The sequence below is a fragment of the Marmota monax genome, unplaced genomic scaffold (genome assembly GCF_021218885.2).
Source record: "Marmota monax isolate L192 unplaced genomic scaffold, Marmota_monax_Labrador192_F-V1.1 WCK01_AAM20220418_F8-fsc00007, whole genome shotgun sequence".
Taxonomy (NCBI): domain Eukaryota; kingdom Metazoa; phylum Chordata; class Mammalia; order Rodentia; family Sciuridae; genus Marmota; species Marmota monax.
In genome coordinates, this window is record NW_026692781.1 from 7722070 (window position 1) to 7747709 (window position 25640).

The 25640-nt window shown below is 38.7% G+C and overlaps 1 protein-coding gene across 15 annotated transcripts in view; it reads left to right on the forward strand.

Annotated features, from left to right (window-relative positions):
• The window catches only part of Rapgef4 (Rap guanine nucleotide exchange factor 4), a 288628-nt gene that overhangs the window by 228527 nt on the left and 34461 nt on the right, over positions 1-25640 (forward strand). For all 15 annotated transcript variants that reach the window (XM_046447277.2, XM_046447278.2, XM_058580189.1 and 12 more), the window contains 4 exons: positions 960-1075; positions 6653-6741; positions 11219-11297; positions 24023-24173. In XM_046447277.2, coding sequence (XP_046303233.1) covers positions 960-1075; positions 6653-6741; positions 11219-11297; positions 24023-24173 — 435 coding nt within the window. The remainder of the gene's footprint in view (positions 1-959; positions 1076-6652; positions 6742-11218; positions 11298-24022; positions 24174-25640) is intronic.

The following is a 25640-nucleotide window of genomic DNA, read 5'->3' on the forward strand; positions in this document are numbered from 1 at the left end:
GTGCACACCTCTCATCCCAGAGACTCAGAGGCTGAGGCAGGAGGATCACAAGTTCAGAGTTAGACACAGCAATTTAGTGAGGTGCTGAGCAACTTAGCAAGACCCTGTCTCAAATAAAAAGGGCTGGGGATGTGGCTCAATGGTTGAGTGCCCCTGGGTTCAATCCCTGGTACCAAAAAAGAAGAAAAAAAAAAAGCAAACATTTATCTGAATGCAAAGAAAGTTAGATTCATTTATACCATTGAACAACACAGGGAAAAATACCCCAAGGAATCTGATTTGGTTGTTATCTGATTTCTTTTAAGATGGAGCCCAAATGTTGAGGAAAAGCACATTTAAAAATTAAAATCAATTATTTAAAAGGATATGGAAGTTTACAGTTCAGCTATACTAGCTCTTGGAATTTTATGCTCAGCCAAAATTTCTTTGAAAAAAAACAGCTTCAGACCATATCTCACTGATATAATTTATAATGTCATTTAAAATAACTGAAAAAGATTTTAACACATTTCACATTGATTTTTCTAAGTGTCTTTTGATTAGAGACAGTGGTGCCACTCCTAAGGAAACTAAATACACTCAGAAGGAAAGAGAATTCTGCCGAAGCTGAGTGCTGTTTGCCACATATTTTTATGAAGAATAAATACCTTTCTCCCCTGTCTCCCTGCTATACCGCTGTCTCTCAAAGGCTTCTCAAAGCACAGCCACATCACTCTGGACTTTGCTGTTTCTCTGAATCTGGTGTAAAAGCAGAGTTTAAAAAAAAAAAAAAAACATATGTCTCAAACCTCATCTGGTCCTCTCTCTGACCGTTCCAGCCCTTGACTTTGAAAATGACTTAATTTGTAGACGCAACAATTAGCATCACAAGCACCAAATGAGTTTCTGAAGCATTTGAAATTTTTTTCATTGTCTGAGTAAACGGCGGCATCTGTATGTGGTGTAATTTGTATTTGCAGGACGTTGAGGCAAACACAGTCAGACTTAAAGAACATGACCAAGATGTCTTGGTGCTGGAGAAGGTCCCAGCAGGGAGCAGAGCTTCTAATCAAGGAAACTCACAGCCTCAGCAAAAGTATGTTTGCATCCAACACTGTAATTGCCAGACTATGATTAACCTTTTCACATGGTATCATCATTTCTACAATAGCATGTTCTCCTTTTTTTGTGGAAGATGGCAGTGTATGTGTGACTTTTTTTCTCTCTATTGACTAATCACACATCTTGTGGAGTATAATGTATCCATTTCTGGCACTGCATTGAGCTTGGTGCTGCCTAGAGTCAAGCTGGAAGGAATATTCTCCTACTCTAAAAACCTCTCTGTACACACTATTCAACTTAATAGCTTTGGAACAGAAGGCAGGGAGAGAACAATGGGAACAGGAACTCCAGGCAGCTTCAAGGATGTGGCAGAGGTGATGAGAATCTCCGGTATTTGAATGTCATATGTAGGATTTCTCAGGAAGTGTTTTCATCTTATTACCAGAATGAACGTTTAATGGAAACCCGGGTTTCAAATACAAAATATTCTGTTGATTGCAGCACAGAAACATCCATTTGGCCTCATTCATACTTATTCCTGCTGATGTCCAAAGGGAATTTGCTCCTTATTTCTCAGGTCTCCTGTTTAACTTGAGTCTTTTTTAGTATATCTGGTTTGTTTCAGTTTTTACTTGCTACATAAAACTTTTTCATCACCAATGTTTGAGTGGTAAGACAGGAGAGTGAGAACTGTGGCTCTCAGGAATTACAACAAATTGCAGAATCAGGTTTTTTAAGATGGAGATTAATTTTAAATCTGAGTGTAATAAAAACACCAATTCTGTAGCTAAAGAAATGTTGCCAAATAATCTGTTTTAGTCAGCTTTTTTGCTACTATGACTAATGGACCCAACTAAAACAATTTTAAAGGAGGAAAAGTTTATTTGAGAGCTCACAGTTTCAGAGGTCTTAGTCCATAGAAGGCTGGCTCCATTCCTTAGGGCTCGAGGTGAGGCTGAACGTCATAGCGGAAGAGTGTGGCAGATGGAAGCAGCTCACATGATGATCAGAAAGCAGAGAGAGGTCTGCACTTGCCAGATACAAATATATATGCCAAAGCCACGCCCCAATTCACACTTCCAATACTCTTAAACCCAATCATTTCTCCTCTGAATCTTCTTGCATTGTCTCATGCATGCATTTTTGTGGACACCTCACATCCAAACCATAACAACATCCCAAGGGATTTTCCTTTGTTGTCAAATAAGTGGGGATCCCTTCATCAGAACCTTCACTGTACCTGATGAATTTTTATTATTTAGAGTAGAAGCCTGAGACTCAGATATTTTCATCTAGATGAATCAATAGATTTGCAAAGGAGACAGGAAGAAACATTATTAAATGGCTGGAGCATATTTTTCAGATTTCACCTAACTCTTACATAACCCCTTTTAAAAGATGGAAAAATTTAAGCTCAGAGAAGCAAGTGGCTTGTCCAAGATCTCAGAGCTTGCAGTGGGATAGCTTGAATTTAAGTTCAGTTTGACCAATTTTCACTCCTCTGCTCCTTCTGCCTCCCAGCTTACAAAAGCAAAATAGTACCATTAACCTTCTGCGTCCACAAGTTCCACGTTGGTGGATTCAACCAACCCAGAATCAGAAATATTCAGGAAAAAGAATTTATTGTACCAAACATGTACCAACTTCTTTTTCCTTGTCATAATTCCCTAAATAATACAGTATAGCAACTATTTACAAAACATTGATGACCTATTAGATATTATAAGTAATCTAGAGATGATTTTAAGTACACTATAGAATGTGCATAGGTTATATGCAAATGCTATGAAATTTTACATTGGGGATTTGAGCATTTGTGGGGATTCTAGAACCAATTCCCCACAGACACTGAGGGACAACTATATATAAATATTATATCTTCAACACTATTTAGTAAATGTTGGAAGCAATTTATTTCGAAAGGACTGACTACATTTTGAAAAACCTTCCTTTCACTTACAGAACTATAAAATTACCATCCAAATTTCTTTTTATTTGTTTTTTACTATTTTCCATTCTTGAAAATGTGCCCAAATGTTTTTAAGTTGTCTTTCCAGCCCAGAGGAGGATGAGAATGAAAAATTCTTTTTAATGTGAAGATTGGGACTTCCCCCAATGGTTTAGTACCCTTACATATAACTAGATAATTTTGTAGATGTTCATCTGAATTCTTTAATGATGTCTAAGGGAATCATGCCACCTGAAAAAGTAAGCCCTGAGAATTCTCCTTAATTTTGAAACATTTGATCAAGAAAACCCCTCCCTTCCTTCACCTCTTCATGTCATGGGGAAGAATTAAGAGTATTTGCTTGTTACTATATCAAAATTCAGGGTGTTCTCCAAACAAAGGGTTGATGTTTCTTTTTTTAATGGAATCAAACTAGAGGGGTGGGAAAAGGAGATACCATGTGCTTTAAATTTATTTTAGAGCTGTATCTGATTTTCCATTATCTCTACTTATTTGTGTACTGTCATCCAATCCAAATTTCTTATATACTTGAAAGACTTATGCATGTTCACAGTAACCCACTTAATAAATACTGTGCCCTGAAGAATGAGAATCCATTTTCTCTTAAGGGGTTATTTTTTATGTTGTTTTCCTAAATAGACCAGAGCTGAAAGGAAGGTCCATGTAAGTGAATTTTGGGGTTGATGTTCCAGAATTTAATAATATGACAGTAACCATGTCTATGAATGAAACCAAAACTTAGGAAGCTTTAGGATCCCTATCTCCTCAGCAATTTTCTTTTTTTTTTTTTTTTTTTTTTTTCAATTTGAAGAGAGTCACCAGTTTGGCTTTGACAATGTTATTTTCCTGATTTGCCTTTCCTCTGGGAAATCCACCATAGTTTATGTACACATTTAAAATTTCAAAACCACCTTACTCAACTTTGAGTGTGAATTAAAATGTCAATAAGACAGTGTTTTCATGATGGACACATTACATGAAGCCCTCAAACATTTGCCATTTTGGATGTCCTCCTACTCTAGGGTTTGCAGGTTTAATAAGAAAGAAAGAATTTGAAGTGACTGTTCATATTTAAGTTATTAAGTTCCCTTCTCTTTAGATGATTTTCTCATTGCTCACCTCCATCTTGATTGTGGGGTGGAAAAAGAGTCTCTTTCCAGTACTCCTCTCCCCTGGCCTTCCCCCCACCCCCAGTTGCAGGTAGAAGTATCTTCACATGCAGAGTTGGTGTTGGAAAAAGCTTTTACTATCATACATTTAAAGCCTCACAGCTTGTGGAATGTAACCAACTGGGGTGAGCCCTTTAACTAGAGTAACTCCTTCATGCAGTAAACGGACAAGAGTCATACTGTCTGGTCTCAAGTGGTCTTGACCTCACTTAAACAGAGGTCAAGCAGTAGGCGCCTGGCAGTGTCCCGCATGAAATCAAGCCATAAAGTGAGGTTTTAGTCAAACCAGAGCTGCAAGTCACAGACAGCTGTATCTGGCCAAAAGCTTCCAGGCCTTACCCTTCAGAGCTCCTGCACTAAGGAAATATTAGCACCTACCAGCCTTCAGAGGAGCCTAGAAGAAAGGCTGGGCTGAGGCAGGCGAGGCAGCTGTACCACAGAGGGGGAGTCTTTGGCAGCCAATGAAAGGTGCTATGGGATCTCCAGTTGGCCAGGTGGGCAATGCTAGGCTCCTTTCTCTCTAGTGAGGTAAGAAGACATCTGGCTTGACACTCAGGTATCTATACTCTTGCCAGGAGATTTTTAAATGGAGACTACTAGACTGTGAACCCAACCTGCTATCAGAATTAAACTTTGGACAAGGAAACATTTTTCAAATTGAGCACTTACAAATTTATAGCAGCAGCGAGTCAATGGCATGTGAAGTAGCAGATTGCTTTCTGCATTCAGTTTTCATGTTATGTCATGTATTTATACTCTTTGTAAAATAAGAATTGTTTTCAAAACCAAACAAACAAGCAAAAACACTCTTAAGGGGAAAGTTTTTATATGGAGAATTTCTTGTTCAGAATGAGCTCCAGGCAGCTAGAGGTGATCTCCATGCAGAGCAAGAAGCCAGGCAGACGAGGCTTACATCAGGGATGTCCCATTCCCCAGCTCTGCAGCCTCAGGTTGTATGCCCCACCCCCATCCCAGCAGTTTCTTCACCTTCAGAACAGAGATAATATTTAACTAGCAGGAGTAAACATGACAGCCTTATTCTGGGCCCACCTAGTCGTCTGGGGCACAGTAAACGGTAGGCAGATGTGGAATGCTCTTTCCAACCCAGTTTCCTAATTAATGGGGCCAGATGCTACTTCTCCTGTGGCTCATCTGGTGAGTACTATCAGAAATCACATATTCCACGAATGACTGAGTTGAGCAATGTTCTCCAACTGACGTGAAGGGAAGCATTTATAGATAGGCCCTCCCCTTTCTTCAAGTTCCCCCAACCTTCCTCTAGGTTTTAAAGCTAGATTTCTTAAAATGGAACTCTTACTCTCTCCAGGGTTGCTTCTTTCTCATGCACAAAGTTGTATGTTAACATGCCTCTTCTAAAATCCTGAGGCAGGAGGGTGAGGCCCTGAGATTTCATACATTGGAGAGATTCTTAGAATCTCAACCCAGGTCCATGAAGGTCTCAAACAGGCAAAGAAAAGGTGTTGGTGAGGAGGCAAAGGAAGCAGGGCCTTCCCACCGCTGGAGTCTACCACTGCTTTCCCAGCAGAAGGGAATTTTCATTGTTGCTTTTCTTTCCTGTTGTTTGGCCTTAAGTGAAGTGCCAAGTAGGAAAGCAAAGTCTGATTTTTGCAAAAGGAACTTCTATGTCACCTTAAAGTTATTTTGCCTACAGTTTTCATTCGCTGCTTGTCACCATCTGGACTTTGACTTGAAACATCCCACATTAATTTTAAAAAATAAATCCTCTCATGTTCGTTGGAGAGTACCCTGGATGGATCTCCTAAAGTAAAGGCTAAACTACCCCTTCAAAAAAAAAATAATTTATATATGACATTGAAATAAATTATATAGATTTCTGTTGTTGATTTTTTTTTTTCCTTGTCATGATGCTTTCTTGTTTGTTTGCTCGTGGACATTTGGGGATTTTTTTCTTTCCTCTTATTTTATTATTAGCTGCATTTCCAAAGCACATACCAGTGTACCAGTTGAGAAAGGCAGAGAATTCCAGAAATAGGCAGGGGAATCCAGTGTGGGACTGAAATTTTGCTAAGAATCACCCATATATGGGTAACCTCTTTTACTGTCATTTCCCCTTGCCACCTCCCCTTGCCCAGCCTGAGCTGTCCTGGGATTTACTTGTTCCTTTTCGTTTCCTTTGGAACAAGGCTGAAGTTTCTCTGTTTCCAACCTCCTAGAAGTTTCCACCCTGCTAGAGCTGCTCTCCAAGAAGTTTACCTTAGTTGCATGTAGGCACAAAGGAAATATGTTTCTAGTAACATTCAGTTAGTGTTTTCTTGATTATCTTTTGGTGTGACTTGATCATGGTACATGGTCTTTCTTATTGTATTGGTCAAAAGTAAAGTTCATATGGTTCTCTGGGATCTCAAATTAAAAAAAAAAAACTCAAGCAAAAATTTTTTATTATTGATTGCCCATTTTTGAAAAACAATTAACATTTGTATTTCTTATCTAGGTATACTGTGATGTCAGGGACACCTGAAAAAATTTTAGAGCATTTTCTAGAAACAATACGTCTTGAGCCAGCTTTAAATGAAGCAACAGGTATGCACAGAACAGTTTTGTGTGTCCATTAAATCCATGCTAAGCATTATTTTTTAAAAATCCTGAATTCATTCTCATTCTCAGTATGCATTGCCAAGGCAGTTTTAGGAAGGGGTTACGTGTATTAATATTTGGAGTGCGTTCCTCTGGGACACAGACAGAGTGCCTGGCTATCCTCGCAGATGACTCAGCTTCATTTATACAGATTAGGAGTAGCTTTCCACAGGGCGTCTCTTATGTTATCATCCAATCCCTCCTACCAACTATATCTATTAGGTTATCATGTAAAACTACTTCCCTATTTCCATAAAGCATCTGGAGCTCCCTGTATAAAGGACAGCCTTGCTCTAATTGAGGGTCAAACAGTTCTCTCTGGTTGTGGATTCTTGCTCCAGAGTTTAACAATGTTCTTTTACTGATTTATTGGGGTTCCCATAACAAAGTACCACAAACCAAGGAACTCCAAAGCTATCATTTGATTGTCTTGCAGTTTTGTAGGCTAAATATCCAAGATGAAGGTGATAGGATTGATTTCTTTCTGGGGCCATGTTGAAGAATCTGCCCCATGCTTATCTATAACCTAGTTTCTGGGGCCTCTCTGGCAATCATGGGTACTCCCTGGTTTGAGGATCATTACCCTGATCTCTGCCTTCATGTTGATATGGCATTCTCCTCATGACTTTTTATATAGCATACCCTCTGTGCATGTTTGTGTCTGTGCCCTAATATCCTGTCCCCTTTTCATAAGGACACCAGTCATATTCACTTAAGACCCATACTAATGACCTCACATTGACTTGACCATATCTGCAAAGATGCTATTTCCAAATAAGGTCACATTCTGAGATACTGGGGCTTAGTACTGCAACATATCTTTGGGAGAGAATAAAATTAAATAGATAGCATCTCCTTATAGTGAGCCAGTCTTACCTACAACACAGAATTGAGGGTGAAAAAGACTGGTACAATCTACTAAGTGTTCAGAGTTACATTATTTCTATTTTGATTTCTATCTTGTGAATGACTTTGGAACAGATAACATTGTTTTTTTTTGTTTGTTTTGTTTTGTTTTTGCACTGGGCATTGAATCCAGGGCCTCGTCCATGCTAGGCAAGAGCTTTACCACTGAGTTGCACTTCTAGTCCTGACATTCAACTTAAAAAATAATAATAATAATAAAGAATTCCTGACTACTGGCCTGTCTCTCAGAATAATACCATGGGTTATTTTAAGAACACTAAGTTCCATAGAAGAATATTTCTCTCTAAAAGAAGTTCAAAGATTTATCTAAAAAACTTTTCAAAATCCATTTCTATAATTTATCTTCACAACAATCCTAAAAGCATTTTGCCAATGACTTCTTATTTCATCTCCTCTTTCCAGTTTCTCATTTTGTAAATTGATTATCTGAGAGTTTTTTTGTACAGTGCATGAATTGGGAAGGTAGATATTCAAGCTAGGCCCTGGGACAAGGCTTCCTCTGTTGTTGAGCAGGCACTAAGTTGGTGACCTTGGGTGAGGTCCAAGGGTTGCCTTCTTCCCTCAGGAAGCCTAAAATTGCTGGAGGACATGAAGAAATGTGCACAGCACTCAAATATAAGGCAGAGTGCGGTCAGTGCCTCAGGGGCACTCAGTGGCTACTGCCATCCGGGAAATTGTCATTGAGAATATAGCCTTTGAAGTGGCCCTAAAGAAAGGCTGGTGACCAGTAACTAGAGATGGGATAAAGACTACCAGTACTGATGTAGAAACAGGAAGGAAAGAGCTAGCAGTTTGATATGTGCTGTGCTATTACTATCTAAGTGAAAAAAGAAAGTGGGTGTTGACCCAAAAGGAAGATTCTGGAACATTTGAGACTATGACATCTAAGGAAGGGTCTTTACTACCCACGAAGAGCAAATGTAACCTTCTTTTTAAAGTCACCTTTAAAAGAGATAGGGACTGGATTATTGCTTCTTTAAAAAAAAAAATGTAGGGCCTAGAAATCAGTGTGTCCTATGGATGGCATATGGGATATGACTCCTGACACTTCCCTTTGTTATTTTTATTTTTTTTGGTACCATGGACTGAACCCAGAGGCACTTAACCACGGTGCCATATCACCAGCCCTTTTTATTTTTTATTTTGAGACGGGTCTCACTAAGTGGCTTAGGACCTCACTAAGTTGCTGAGGCTATCTTTGAACTTGCCGTCCTCCTGCCTCATCCTTCCAAGCTGCTGGGATTACACCACACCAGGCCTGACACTTCCATTTTTGATGTCAGAGACTAGACTAACAAACATCATAATTTAATGTTGAACTTCATTTACTACAATTTTTCTGACTTTTTTTCTTATAAGTAAATGTTTTCTTATAAGTAATGTTTATAGCTTGGCGATAAGAATAAATCAGTATCTTTTTCTCATAAATCAAAGATATGAATATTGCCCATTACTCTCCTGGGTGCTAAAAATAACCCTAGCACAGGTACACGAAGCATGTGGATATAATGGAGGTGAAGACCTTTGGCATTTATGAATTTCCAATACAAGGAGAAATGTCAGTTACGGTAAAACTTGTTTATATCATAGAAATAAAAACTGCTAAATATATTTATGACTATGCATTCTTTTTAGTAAATTTTAAAAAGTTTTCTACCTAAGATCTATTAGTTTCCTAGACTTTCACTGCTATGAGTGACTAGGAAATCATTTTCAAATAGAAAATTATTGTTTTAAATAAGTTCTCAGGAATCACTGTATGTGAGTAAAGAATAAGAAAGCTATATTGAAATGTGAGTTTGGGGTGATTGGCCATAATAAGTGACCAGTCCCTGTGTATATACATGTCCTCAGCCTTGGAGCCCATGTCAAATCTTTGCATTAGCAAAAATTATACCGTGGTAGTCTGAAGATGTACTTAAGTGGTAGAGCACTTGCCTGGCATGTGTGAGGCCCTGGGTTTAGCCCCAGCTCCACAAAAATAAATAAATGCAGTGGCACATACCTGTAATTTCAGCAGCTCAGGAGACTGAGACAGGAGGATCACGAGTTCAAAACCAGCCTCAGCAAAAACAAGGTGCTAAGCAACTCAGTGAGACCCTGTCTCTACATAAAATACAAAATAGGGCTGGGGATGTGGCTCAGAGACTGAGTGCCCCTAAGTTCAATCCTCAATACCCCACACCAAAAAAAAAAACATAAAGGGAGGAAGGAAATAAAATTTTAACTACTACAAGCGCAGGCCTTCTGAGTGGCATATAAGCAAGCATTATTCTACTAACTTCAAAGAGTATATAAAATGTATGAAGGTGACTAGATGTTGACAAGCAACCTCTTTTTAATTAAAAAAAAAAAAAAAACACCTCTATACAATTTCCATCTGGCACCTATTTACTTGTTCTGTGGCTCAGCAACATGGGCCTGGAATGACTGAGCACACTGAGGGATAAACTTGGGATTACAACAGATTTAAATGAGTATAATGGTTAAACATTTAGCTGCTGATTCAAACTTTGGTGATATAAGTTCATTAAAAACATGGGCATTGGAAATCTAATTTATAGAGATAAGTTTGCATATTTCTCACCATCTTCTATTAAAAAGATTTCACAAGTCTCAGCCAGTATATTCTTTTTTGTTTTTAAATTAAAAATCCTCATGGCACCTTGAGTTCCAGGTTTCAGTGGGCCTATTCCTGGGACTTTTAGATTGGTCGACCTGCCGTTTCCCATCCAGGCTGGCTGGATGGTGTTATCTTTGCAATGAAGAGCCAGCATCTAGTTCAGTGATGAGACAAACGAAACTTATCTTTGGGATGTGCCTTGGGTCCCTTTCCACCCCCCTCCTTACCTGCCTGCAAAATGCTTCAAACTTAGCACAGTCACTCCTCGCATTTAGGAGATAGCTTTATTTTCCTCCAGTACTACCCATAGGCTTTATCATATCTCTTTCTGCTATGTTTCCCGCTACCACCACCACCACCACCAATTCTCTGCTTTGACTACCTCTTTGAGGCTGGGGATGTAAGCTTAGTGGTAGAGTGCTTGCTTAGCATGTACAAGGCCCTATGTTCAATCCCCAGAACTATAAAAAAAGAAAAATTCTTTGCAGCTAAGGTGACTAAGTGCTATTATTATAAAACTATCTCTTTTTAAAATATTACCTCTTTGTCCAATATTCTAAAAAATTAGGTTTTGATCTCAAGCTCGTCATCATTATTTTCACATGAAATGCTTCGGTGCACATTAAAACCATACCCATCCAGGCTGAAGTTGTGGCTCAGTGGTAGAGTACTTGCCTAGCACATGTGATGCACCAAGTTCAATCCTCATCACCACATAAAAATAAATAAAATAAAGGTCTTGTGTCCATCTCCCATTTAAAAAATATTGAAACACACACACACACATCCAATGGCCAAAAACAAGTGAATAGATACTTTGCTTTCCTAAAGATTTTCACAAGAACCTAATTTTTCTACCTTTTTCTCCTCTAGATTCTGTTTTAAATGACTTTGTTATGATGCACTGTGTTTTTATGCCAAATACCCAGCTTTGCCCTGCCCTGGTGGCCCAATATCCTTTTGTTGTGGTAAGTCCCTGTTTCCTTGAAGACACCCTATGTGTATATGACCTCCACCTGATTTTGCCCTCTGAAGGTAAGTCATGGCCAGATAGGGTTCTGCTTTCCACTCTTGTCAAACTCTGATTTGTCAACATTCTTCCCTGTGTCAACATTAACTCTCCCTAGCAGAGGTCTGTCTTGCCATGTTTCAGGATTTCCAACTTATTACCTGGGTGAAAAAGTGTGAAACAGCTTACCTGAGACTGGGTAACTTATAAAGAAAAAAAAGTTTAACTCTCAGATCTGGAGACTGGAAGTCCAAGATTAGACAGGTCCAATGGGTTTGTTATGTTACAGTACGAGAACCTTGAACTGTAGCAAGCTTGTGTGGAAAAGACAAAATATAGAGGTCAGCCTCACTATATAACAGCTGGCTGTTGTAGTGATTAATCCAATCGGGAGAGAACAAGAACTCTCTCTTGCCAGTGAAAATTAAGCCGGTCCCATAGAGAGCAGAAGTAATCCATTCATTAGGGTGGTGCCCACTTGACCTATTCATCTCTTAAAAGTTCTACCATCTCAACACCTTTTTTATTCTGGGAATAAAATTTCAACATGAGTTTCAGAGAGGATAAACCATATTCAAGCCACAGCATTTGGGAAAGTGATGCTAACAAGAAGTATGCATGTTTATCTTGGAGTGCTGTTAGGAATAGTTTCCTTACCTTGAAGACAACTGTGTGTTTCTGATAGGCTGCCTGGCAGGCTGACCCACCATCCGCCATGTTTTTCCTTTGGGCTGTGGTATTAACCAGGTTGCCAACCTGCTGAGATAAATGTAAGTCACCCTTGTGAGGTTATTCTTCTTTCACATACCTTATAATTTAATGCATCCTTTCCTCTAGAGACGGACATTTGTTTTTTTTGTTGGTATTTTTATTAGCACATTGACTTAAAGATACAAAACTTGAAGTTTATAGGGGAAATTCCTTTAGACAACCTGAAGACTGGGTTTGGAGGCAGCTTTTCAATAGTATTCTGAATTGACCAATTGATGTCTGGCTCAGAGCAAGCATTTGGAAAAGATAAGTTGAAAAAAAATAAGTGAATATATGACCTAGTTTCACTTTGGGAGCTTTGGGAGTTGTGTGAAAGTGTATTTTGCTGCTTTATTTTTAAAGCAATAAAAATTTGGATCCCAAAACACTTTGGCCTTTTTGAGCAGTTAAATGTATTGAAGGAAAGTGTCTCTTTTTTTTCCTTTCATTTTTGAGCAATCCAATCAATGTTGGCATGTTTTTTCTTTTACAGAATTATAATTGCCCTACCTGATTCTCATTTTCTTACCCATAATTCTCTTTGAAGTCAACAGAATGTATGAGGATGGGACATTTGAATTGAATGTGCTACTTAGAGGGATCTGTGAGAGTGAGATTCGGTGTTTATTTGCCTGGAAACTATCTTTCCAAGTAATGACAGCTTAATGAGACTTACCTATATTATATAGTCTTTCTGGCTCATATTCAATTTTTCTCAAGTAAAATTAACACATTCAGGATCTTTCTGTGCTCTCTTCACTCCATACATGGTAGTCATTATTAGACCATTGAGATTTGTTGAAAGGAACAATAAAAACTACAGAGTTCAGGCAGTTTTTTCATTGTTTAGCATGTTGATAAGCTTAAGGCAGACCAAACCAAAAGAAGGGAGTCAAGCAGGCCAAGTCCTAGCATCTTTTTTTTTTTTAATTTTAATTTATTTATTTAACCTAATTAGGTATATTTGACAGCAGAATGCATTTTGTACACAATTGCAGCACAACTCTTTATTTCTCTGGTTGAACGCAATGTAGCTTCACACCATATGTGCAGTCACACCTGTACCTAGAGTAATGATATCCATCTCATTCCACCATCTTTCCAGCCCCCATGCTCCTTCACCTCCCTCCCTCCCCTTTGAAGCTCTATCTTCTTTACAATTCAAAGCCCCAATCACAAAGCTAGTATTTTTCTGCAAATTCTCATCTCTTTATTTTTTTAAAGATAGGAAAGAGAGAGAGAGAGAGAATTTTTTAATGTTTATTTTTCAGTTTTCAGTGGACACAACATCTTTTATTTTATTTTTATGTGGTGCTGAGGATCGAACCCAGCGCCCTGTGCATGCCAGGCAAGCGCATTACCGCTTGAGCCACATCTCCAGCCCTCTCATCTCTTTATTTTTTGACTTTTTCTCTTTCAAGAAGTGACTGAGAACGTTCAGATCATTTACTTCTATTTTGAAAATAGCTTCTGGGGGGAAGGTCCACACCATCTCAAATAGGGAAAAGTTTGGATAATGCTGTTGATGAAGAGGAGGGGAAGACAAGAAAGTGAACAATAGAATCAGTCACAGTGGACCTATGATACCCAGTCATTTTTTTAAATATTTTTTTAGTTGTAGATGGACATAGTACCTTTATTTATTTTTATGTGGTGCTGAGGATCGAACTCAGTGTCTCACACGTGCTAGGCAGGCACTCTACCACTAAGCTACAGCCCCAGCCTCAATACCCAGTCCATTCTTTTCTCAGTAGACTGAGAAGATCAAGGGTGGCCTGATACAATCTACACTACCTGATGCCCTCAGCCCGCCTCCTTCACACCTGTCCCTGGGAGAACTTAGAGTCTCCTCATGACTCTATTCTGAATCAGCTCCCCCTCTGTGTTGGACACCATCCTAAGAACACTGACTTATATTAAACATACCACTTTACCTCACAGGATCCTGCTGAGTTGGTATTAGTTTTATTTTACAAATGCAAATCCTGAAGCCCCCTAAAAATTGAACAGCATGCCCAAAGCAAGTGACAGAGTCTTCCAAGTCAGGATGCCAAGTCTGAAGTTTATCATTTTTTTCCTCTTTATTTCTTTGAAAGTTTATTAAATTTTGAATAATTCTATAACCTTCAATTAGAATTGAAGAGCACTTCTTGACAATGTATTACATGACACATGTTGATCTATGCTTCAGTTAGCTAAGACCAAAGTAGACCCATTTTGTTAGTACCAGAAAAAAAAAATGCCTGGTAAGACTTCTATCTACCCCAAAAAATTACCAGTGTTTTTTCTGAATGTATTCCTTTAAAAATTTGCATTTTCACTTTCAATGGTTTCACCAATGTGCAAGACACTTAGGGAACCTGCTTTGCATATTTGCCCAACAAACTTAGGAATGTCACAACAGACCAATGAAGAGGTCTAGTGGCAGGTCGGTCCTGCGGGGAGAACTGAGAAGGCAGCTTTAGGTCTAGGGACTAGTCCAGCCAGTGCCATTCAGTGGAATGTTTTGCAGTAATGGAAATATTTTATTTCAATGTTAACCCAGTAGCCACTAGCCTTAAAACTGATACTGAGAGGAACAGAATTTTTATTTCACTGCTACTAATTTAAATTTAAATGTCCACATAAGGCTAGTGGCTACCATGTTAGACAGCCCAAGTCTAGTACTTAAATACTGTAAATAAGAGGCTCAAACTAGAATTGCTCTTCTATAATGGCTGGGGAATGTGTACCAGGAGGCCAAGAACTCGTCCTTCTGCACATAGGCAGCAGAGAAGGGCTCTGTCCCCAAAGTCAAGTATGTGTTAGTGCTTTTGTGTTATACCAGAGACTTAGTTTTCAGTCCCCTTTCCCCTCAGGGAGGTGGTATGTGGATTCCTTATATATTCTGGTTTTCTAGTCGTAAATAATACAAGTCATCTGTGACAGAACTGGAGGTGAAGAGACTCATCAGAAGGTGATGGAGCACCTCAGAAAGCTGAAGAGATCCTTGGAGATCCTCAGCCTTAGCAAGGAACCTGGGGTGCAGGAATTGAAAAGCATGCTGTTGGGGCAGATCTACTGCAACCCCCTCCCCACCAGCGCAGGGCCCTTACCTCATTCCCACCTCCTTGGGAAGGTAAGTCTGGTTGACCCCGCTTTGGTCACTGCTGACATCTTGGTCAAGTGAAAGCCAATATTTGACTACAAACTTCCATGGAAATTGCTGGAAAAAAAAAAAAAAACAGAGTAAGTGGAGAGACTGAGGTGAGGAGGCAAAACAACACATATGCATAACTGCTTAGCAGTGACCCCCAATCAGGAGAGATGTAGACTGCAAAATTGGACAAGTGGATTAATCCCCATGTTCTCAACATGGGACGGAGGGACAGTGAAACTCTTAACTGCATCCATGAATCACTTGCTTTAGCTGAGTGTTTTTCAAGTACTTAACATTTCTGGCTTTTCATAGCAGCCCTATGAAGAAGCCAGTATTTTTCACTGTGCTTTTTCCAAATCAATAAACTAGGATAATGAAAAATTATGATTTGCTCAGAGAAGGTAATTATTAGTACAGAAAAGATCTGAGCCCTGAGCCACTGACACCTATTTCTGTCCTTAATCCACATTGTGTGTCTCTTCCAATTTTGCTTTTAGCATAGAAAAGGATGGTAGAACTCTATTTAACATTAATATATCAGGCTTTTTATGTGCTAATGAGAGAGATTCTATTCATTAGATACAGTTTGGACATGATTTGACCTGATGAATACAAGTGCTTTATAATGAGTTTTTAAATCATATTTGTTCAATTTCTGTACTTTTCATCTCTAGCTTCTTTAATCTTTTTAATATCTGCATTTTTAAATTCAATTCATTTTTCCTTTAGTCTTAAAAGAAAATTAAAACCCTGTCACCTCTTAGGTATAACCATGGCTGATATTTTGGTGTGTTTCCTTCTTGTCTTTTTTCTATATAAATAGACATAGGTTTAAATATGAGAATGGGATCACACTGTAAATAATTTTGTATGATTTTTCATTAAGTAGTATTTTGTGAATATCTTTCTATGCCATTAAATATTTTATATGTCATTTCATAAATATAAACATTATCATCCTTAAAATAAGACATTCTCATTGCAAAAAATTTCAATCACTGCAAAAAGAAAAGAGAGCAAAATTCGCCAGGCATCTCACCATTGTTAATAATTTCATGGAAAACATTCTGGAATGTTTAGGTTTGGGTGTTATTGCCAAATTGCTCTCTTATTGTCTTATTTTCTGCTTTATGATTAAACTCTTCCATGGTCTTGTTTGCACCATCTATAGGCTGACCTTTAATTCAATAAGTGATCACAACTAAGTTAATATTATTTTTAATTTTAATAACTATCTGATTGATCCTGAGTATTTACACATCACTTACTTTATCTTTTCAATACCTATTCCTCAAATGTGAAGACCAAAGGACTGGTATGTTATTTATTTCATTTGACATATAAGAGAAGTCAAGGCAAGGGAGCCAAATAACTACCTGACAGATGTTTGGAGGAAGTCTATGTAGCACTGATATAATTAGACTACAGTGGACATTGTGGTTGACTCCCCAACATGTGTGCCTGTCTTTCCACTCATAGTAATTGACTACTCTTGACAACATTACTTCTCAAATTGCAAGCCCAAGCTATCTTGGGGTAGTAGAATTCGAGGAGAGGCTTCCTAGACTTCTAGGTGAAAACATTTTCAATATTCAATACAGAGAATTGGAGGTCTGTGATCCAAATTGTCAGCAACAGCTATCTTGCCAACATGAGGGAGCCCTAGGATAAAGCTGAAATGAGCAGAGAGTCATCAAAAAATAGGGTCTATGATGACATCATCAGCATTTGGATTAGTTCTGAAATTTACCCTGTCAAGAGGTTTTCTCTTATGTCAGTGAATACAAGTCTTTGTTGTAAATGGACAGATTCTTGCTATTGCTGCTGGAATCTTAAGTATAAATGGCTTACATATAAACTTACAGAGCACAGTAATTATTTGGTTAAATATTTTCTAATTAGCTTACTAATTTTGTTCCGCCTAGTATTAAACATAACTTTTATGCTTTTGGCATGAAAAAATAATTTATTTTAGTTTCCTAAATTAAAAAGAAAAAATAGAATATAGATTTGCCCCTAAGTTTTAGCTAACACTACCTTTTATATATATTTATCCTTAGAAACAAATACAGTGGCTTCCTTTTCTGAAAAGGCGGGTTCTCCCCCATCACTTATCACTCTGTGAAACTGACTTGAAGATGTTGTTTTTATAAGTTAAGTTGGGTTCTCAAAGAGGAATATATATCAAAATATGCTTTTCTTATAGATGAAAGATTTACAAAGCAACATTGGGTTTGAGTTTATTAGATGAAGTTAACTTTTTAGGAACATTCTTTAGATTTCTAAGAAAATAAATTTCAGCTTCAATATGGTTGAAGCCGAATTTGACCTTTGTAGTCCCCCTTTGATTCTGAAAAGTATATGATCTAGGTCACCATCAGAGTGGTTACTTCTACAGGTCTGCAATTTGAGAGTTTATTTCCAGTAAGGAAATGATATGATATGAACATGATATGCTCCTAAGAGGAAGATGACCTTCTTATCAGATATGCAGCAAAGTATTTTGTAAACATTTCCTCAACCTCATAGCAACACTGTGAGGTGTTGCACTCTTTTAATTCTGGTTTTTACAATAATAAAAGTGAAACTGAGCAGCTCAGTAATTTGCCCCTAATGACACAGCTTGTAAATGTAGAAACAAGATTTGAACCCAGGCCAAGTGGGTTGCATTGGACTAAGTACGAACTCCTGGTTGGAGATTTTAAAAGAGAGCACCAAAGGCAAGAGATTTATAAAATCAGAGAATTCTTAAAAACCCATGGGAAAAAAATATTCTGAGCAAGAAAATGGGAGACACGTAAAGTAGTTGACAGCACAGAAGGTGATTTTGTGAGCTCAAAGTTAACACATGCATACAAGCACAGGAGTAACCTGTGTTGGTACAAATTCTGAAACTGTCATTGGAAATATTGTCAGAAATTTCCAGAAGGGGGTCAGTAATAAACCCCCAGTGTTTACTGAGCAGTTCATGTGCTGCAGAAGCAGCCACATGTGTGTTACCTATGTTATCTTATTTCATCCTTAACCATGTTCCTAGGAAGCTGACCGAGGAGGAAACCAATACTCTAAACAGTCAATGAACTTAGCAAGGATTACACCTTTTAAGTGGAGAAGCAGAACTTGAACTTGCATTCAGGGTAGGAATAAACTCAAGCAACAGAGAGTAAAGGGCAAAAGGCCCCATGTTATAGTGGGTAAAGAAAAAGCTCTGAAGTCAAAAGATCATGTTTAAGATCTGTATCTTTCAAGCTGCGATACTTGGCAATTATCCCCAAGCTCTGTGAGCCCCTTCTATATAATAGGGGTAATTAGACTTGCCCTACCCATTCACCAGGTTGTTGCAAAGATCAAATGAGGCTATATGTGTGAAAGTACATTATAAACTTTGAAGTCCCACATGAATTTTGCCATTACTATTGGATACCATCATGAGAGGAATAGAGCATAATATAGAGTAGACAAAAGCTTCGTCTCATCAGTGGGCAGATGACCCCCAAAGTTTGTTTTCAGCTACAAGCAGAGATCTTGTATGCAAAGCAGGGTTTTCCAAAACAACAACATTGAAGAGTATCAGTTTGAATGTTGATAAGTGTTTTATAAATAGCTGCATAATTAGCATGTACTTACTGCAAAAAGTATACATAATATTTTATTCCCTGTTGTAGGCTGTAATGAATCTGCTGCCTCTACATCCTAGGAGGTTTTCACTTTACTTTCCCTGTGATAATTTTAATACATGGAACCATTATTAGCTGAATTAAGAATAAGTAAATGAGCAGTTAAAAAAAATACAGAAAAATTACAGGTGCCTGTGGTGAGTAAGATAATAACTAGGTAAAAATATATGAAATAATTACAGTGTTTGAACGGCAGAACCGGCATGAGGAAAATGACTCAATGGAATATTAAGCCTGCTGTTGCAGGGTAGAAAGACTGTAGCCTGCACTGTGGCCTTCACTCTGTTCTCAGCCCTGATACAATGCTGCACACAGATCCGATCTGGCCTCAGCTGAAGGAACTGGTCCAGTTCAATGAAGACCATCACTCTGAATGCTTGGACTGTAGATGACAAACCAGTGATCAAAGGGTCTATAAAAGATGTACCAGATGCTTTGGTATTTGTGTAGACTTACTTTCCATTTGACACTGAATTCTTTCTGAGAATATTTAGGATGAATCTATGATCTGTATTTGACAACTTGACAAAATACAACTATTTCAGGCAATTTCAATAGACGTCTAAAAGAGATATGATTTTTTTTTTTTTTTTTTTGGTGGTGCTGGGGATCAAAACCAGGGCCTTGTGCATGCAAGGCAAGCACTCTACTAACTGAGCTATATCCCCAGCCCTGCTAGGATATTTTTGAAGATTTTCTTTTGATCTTCTATATGTTCTAAAAGCCCAGTGAGATTGTCATGGGGTAAATAGAAGCTCCAGTACCTCGTTGTAACCATTTCAGACAGAATCAATTACATACAAAGTCTTCTCCATGTCCCCTAAGAAATTGACCCAACAGATAGTTCAGGAAGAAAACATAAGTGACCTGCAGAGGGGCAGAAGCCTGGAGCATGTGCTGGGATCCAGCTCTAAAAACAGCATCACCCTACTGTCAGTTTAGTAAATAAACATCTGTGAGGAGAAAGGCAAGACTTTGTTCTATAAATCAGGGGTTTTGGGTTTTTTTGTTTTTTTGTTTTTTTTCTTGTTGTTTTGCCTTTTATTTCCCCAAAGGCAAAATACTTAACTTTCAGGAGAAAATAGAGAAGGCCTCTCCTGGTCTTTCTGACTTTGGTTAGTCCTACCTCCCCGGAGACTGTAGGAAGACAGGGTCACTCAGCCCTGGCTTAGGTACTCCAAACTCTGAGTCAGTGCTACAAAACTTGAACTTCAGAGAAGGAAAGGGAGGAATGAAGAAGGAAGGGAAGGAGGGAAAGATGAAGGGAGGAAATGTCTTGGAATTTTTGCTCCCCAAATGTAATTTATTCTTAGTAATTTTGTGAACCCAACCACTAATCTCTAGGCACTATTGCCACTGTGTGGAATCTGTAAAGACCTACTGTTTGCTCACTGGCAACTTTGGGCAGATCTCCTCTCTCTGAACCTCAGTTTCCTCATCTGTAAATATTTCCTCTTTAGGCTTATAGAGAGCCTCATATGATAATTTGAGCATCTTGAAGGTATTTTGTGAACCATAAAACTCTACACACATTAGAAGCATTATCATATTAATCTGTCCAGCTCTGCATTCTGTCTTTTGTTGTGGACAACCAATTTCTACATCAGAAGACAAGAAAATCTTTGTTCTGACCCACAGAGATGATTGCAGATGTAATTATCCTGTCCTGTGACCCTAGAGATTAGTCACAAGTGTGCTACTGAAGTATTTGCATTGCTTCCTTAAGTTCAAGTCAAGAAAAACTAGAAAAAAAAAATCTGGATTATAAGAATTATATTTACTTGATGCCAATTTGATGTTTCAAACTATTTCAGTCTCATACAACTAGGAAACATTTCCTCCCTCCCTCGATCCCTCCCTCCATCTCTTCCTCTCTCTCTCTCACACACTCTCTCTCTCTCTGACACACACATTTAACACATCATCAGTGTATGTCAGAGCTGTGCCATCATATCACTAGCACCCAGCACCATGCCTTACTCAAAGTACTCTCTTAATTATTAATTGGTAAATCAATTTGAATGATTTCTTTGCCCAAGTACCTTTAAAACATTTGAGCATATTTTCTTTGAGAAGTGTATTAATTTACTTGAAAATACATTTACCTTTTAAAAACCACATCCACATGTTAATTGTCCTGTCTTGATGTTATTCTGCTAAATTTAGGCTAAGGCTCCTACTCTAAATACCAGCTTAGTGAAAGCTTCTATTCCTTCTATATGATATTGCCATCCTTGAGTGATTCAGAATGTACTCATGCCTCAGGGCAGTGAAATATTTTTAAGATTCTAGTTTGTAGAATAACTTAAGGCACAGTGAGACTTTCTTTTAAAATTGATGTGACGATCAAAAGTTATATTTGTGGGCTGGGGTTGTGGCTCAGTGGTAGAGAACTTGCCTAGCATGCGTGAGTCATTGGGTTCGATCTTCAGCACCACATAAAAATAAAATAAAGTTATTGTGTCCATCTACAACTAAAAAAAAGATTTTAAAAAAGTTATATTTGTACATTTTCCACAGTACAAGGTGATCAGAAAGATGTCTTTCATAGACATTATTGTTTAGATCTAGAAAAGAGGATAGAGAGAAGAAATCCAGCCTGAGTGATCAGGGTAAAGAGTATGGATGTGACCCAAAGTGGCATTAGGATATTCTAGAAAACTGACTTTGGGAGTGAACTTGGCCTAGTACAGTCTTTGAAACATTCGATTCAGAGTTCAGAATCTTCACTGCCTCATACTTAGTGAGTTTGGCCCCTGCCCCCATCTTAACCATTCCTACTTTCTCCTATGGACTCCCATGGTATGGAAATGTAAAAGTCAGTACCTGCCAAGGCTTGATACAAATCCAGGTTTCCACATGTCTTAGTCCATTCTCTTTTATTACACTAGGATGCCAGAGACAAGGTAATTTATCAAGAAGTTGATGTAGCTTACAGTTTTGGAGGCTGGAAATCCACATCTGTGTGGCTTTTGATGAGGGTTTTATGCTGTTCCATGTACATAGAAGCAGAAGGGCAAGCAAGCATGCAAAGAGGGGTGAACAAAGGAGCCGACCCATTTTATAACAACCCCCTCTAGCAAGAACTAATCTGTTCCCAAGAGAACTAATCCAGTCTCTCAAGAAAGACATTAATCCCTCTCAAAGGCCCCATCTCCTGACAGTTCCGCATTGAGCAATTTAATCTCAATGGAGTTTTGGTGAGGAAAAAACCATATGCTAACCAAGCACCCAAAAACACTGTTACCATAAAATTGAACAAAAGAGAGCATACTTTCACTTTGTTAGCAGTACTTGATTCTCTTTAGATCCACATTGCTTTAATGTTGTTGAATGTGATAGCTGAGAAAGAAGTTAAAAATTATTTCTTTTCACCTCCTCATTCCACAGGTGAGTACATGCAGGTCTACAGCTGCTAAGTGACTCACTCAAAACTCATTTAGCTAGATGATGACATCAAAGGAACTTAAAGCCTGATCCTCCAACTCTTGGGTGAACCAGTACCTAGATTTCAGTCAGTCAGGTATTACTGAGCTGGCATCCACTGTGTCCCTGACAGTGCTGCTTCCTGCCACAGAAAATGACCATGAAATGGGCCCAGCATTGCAGCTCTTTGGAAAGAAAATCCAACTTATGAATGTATACCAAAGGGTTAATCAGAAAAGAAATAATTTTCACATAAAGTGATCTTTCTTTTTTTTTTATTGTAAGCTCAGAGAGAATTGTAGCACTACAGGTTGAGCAATTTTCTTTTTTATGAATCTCTTGCTCAATTTATGAAAGCCATTTTGCAACCCATTTACATGCAGTAAACCTTTGCTTTAAGGTTCTGTCATTTACCTTGAGCATGATTATTTATAGTCTTTTTGGAAAAGGTCCTTTACTCGTTTTGCTCACAAGCACAGCGCTGCCACAAGGCAGTTTTCGATGGTGCCTTTTAAGTCATGGTAGTGAGCTAAGACATGGCCAGTCTTGCAGTGAGCTATGAGGCTCAGGACTGGTATGTGATGGGAACAGAACTAGCTGGAATCAGAAGTATTGCACTTTCTCTATATAATCTCAGCATTTTATGCTCCTTTTGTTACTGTTTGCTCACTTGTGGAAAGCAAATGACTCCATCTCTAGACTGGGAAATAGAGATTAACTGATGTACCTTGTGTGAAACTTGCAGTGCAAGTTAAAAATACTAAGTTTTGTTTTTGTTTTTTTATGAACCAGTTGTCTATAATACAAACTATTATGATCACTGAAAAAGAAAGGGTATCCTATCTAAAATATTTCTTGATGGCCTACTATAATTCATACAAGAATTTCAACCAAGAGCAGGGCCCTTTACTCTGGGCACAGAGTGGGCACTCAACCCAGTATTTCTTCTGTTAATGGATAAATACAATTTCTAGATGAAATTTTCACTGTGCTAGGCACAGTATAGAATACCAGACAAATAATATGTCATCCAAGTTAGAAGGGGTTTATAATTAAGATGGCTAGCCAAAAATGCCCAAATTGACAATGAAGCAGGTTGTGATTCTAGACAAGAGGAGAAGGTCTGGTGTAGTGTCTGTAGTCCCCACCAGATGCCACTTCAGCATCTTCCTAATGCAGGTAAGCTGACCAGCCTCCAGCCTTGCTTGCCCACCATGATGTCTCTATCAGCTAGACTCCCAGCAGGTTAGACACCCACGTGGAAGAGTTTAAGTGCAGTGTCATAAGGTATTATAGTGATGTGGGCAGGATTATAGAAACCATCAAGAGGTGGCCAGGTACCCCGAGACAATCAACAGCAGGTGACATTACCACCCAGGAGGAGAAGGGCAAGGCAGAGGACAGGCAGAGAATAAGAGCTACAGCTAGACACAACTAGAATACAGAGGACACATAAGTCCATGTGAAGCCCCATTCCTTGGGCCATTATCAGGTCCAAAGACAGCAGGAGCGAACCAGGGTTCGTGTGCATGTGGTGCAGGCACTTCATGTGGGCTGTCTCTTGAGGGCCTACAGGAGGAATTCAGTCTAAAGTTGGCATCTGTCCCTCCGCTGTTGCAAGCAGCCCAGTGGAATGAGGGTGAAATGGCTAAATGTCTTCCTTGACCCCTCAGCACTTACCATGCACAGCCTTCTCAAGGTACAGAACAGGAGAGAATGGATTACGCCCTCAACAACAAGAGACGAGTCATCCGCCTGGTTCTACAGTGGGCCGCCATGTATGGAGACCTCCTGCAAGAGGATGACGTGGCCATGGCTTTCCTGGAGGTATGCAGGCTTATTCCTTCCAAGAGCACACCTTTGTCCTGTAGTACAGGAACTTACCAGTAGCATGGCATCCTCCCCCCAGGGGACTGTAATTGCCAGTTCTAGACTTTGTTAACATGTCCATTTGTCAGAAAGGTACTGTAAATAAAAGAAAAGCATCCACATTATGCCACCACTCTAATTCAATAAGTAGTGACTTTTTAATGTAGTTTCATCTGGTCTCTTTCTCTTTGTGTATTTCGTAGGGTTGTAATCACATCAGTACCCATCATTTTGCAGGCTGCTTTTTATTCTACACATCAGAATTTTTCCATGTCAACACATTCTTTATGATTAAAAACTTCTAATGACCATTCATCAGCTATGCCACAGATATATTTATTTGTACCCCGTATTGTTGAATATTTATGGCCTTTCCAGTTTTCATCTTCCTAGAATCATTGTGCAACGAACGTTTTTGTGCTAGTAGGTCTGTCCGTGGTTGCTTATGTTCCTAGAAGTAGGATTACTAGATCCAATGGTAGATGTTTTTGAGTGAAGTAGACATTTTTACTAAGGAATTACTAGCACAGGAAGTGGGAGGCAATACAGTATTTCTGATGGCGTGTGTTTACTTTGTGAACACTGCTCAGGCTCAGCTGCCCTTTTCCTTTCTTTGGTTCTTTCCCCACAGTACAGCACTGGCCTAGGCATTGAGTCCTGGACTACTGTAGTCCTCCCACCCATGAGGACGTGACCCAAGACCCCCAGTGGAGACCTGAAATCAGATAGTACTGAACCCTATTTCTTTTTGTTGTTGTTGTTCTAATTAGTTAGTTATATATAACAGTAGAAACCCTATTTCTACTATTTTATTTCCTATACATATATACATATGAGAAAGTTTTCATAGATTGTGCACAATTAAAGATGAACAACAATAATAGAATAATTATTATAATAAAAATTATTTAAAATTTATGAATTGTTTTTTTCTGGAATTTTCCATTTATATTTCCAGACTGCAATTGACAACAGGTAATGGAAAGCAAGTCCATGAATGGGGTAGGGGGATAACTGTACTCTCTCCTCCAAAACTTATCAAGGCTCTTACTTCTATGTAGGTGAAAGACAGTGTGGCTTCTTTCAAAACTTTATGGCCTATGTGTTCTAAAATGAATTCTCCAAGAAAAACATGCTCCCTCTCTCTTCTTAAATTCTGTCATTGCGGGGGAAAATGTACGATGAAAGTCCCTCCAGGCTGTGGATATAGTATTTTGAAAACATAAGGAATGGAGTGGACCATCCCTGCGGAGTACAGGGCCGCCTTGCCGGTGAAACATGGCGGTAGTGACCCTGTATTGTGTGATTCTCTCATGATCTACTGTGAAGACCACCACTCCTGGGCAGGGCAGGGCACAGCTGGGGCTGCTAGGTGATCAGCTAAGTTCCCAAGAAGTCAGCAGAGTCCCAAGTTGGTGGCACAAA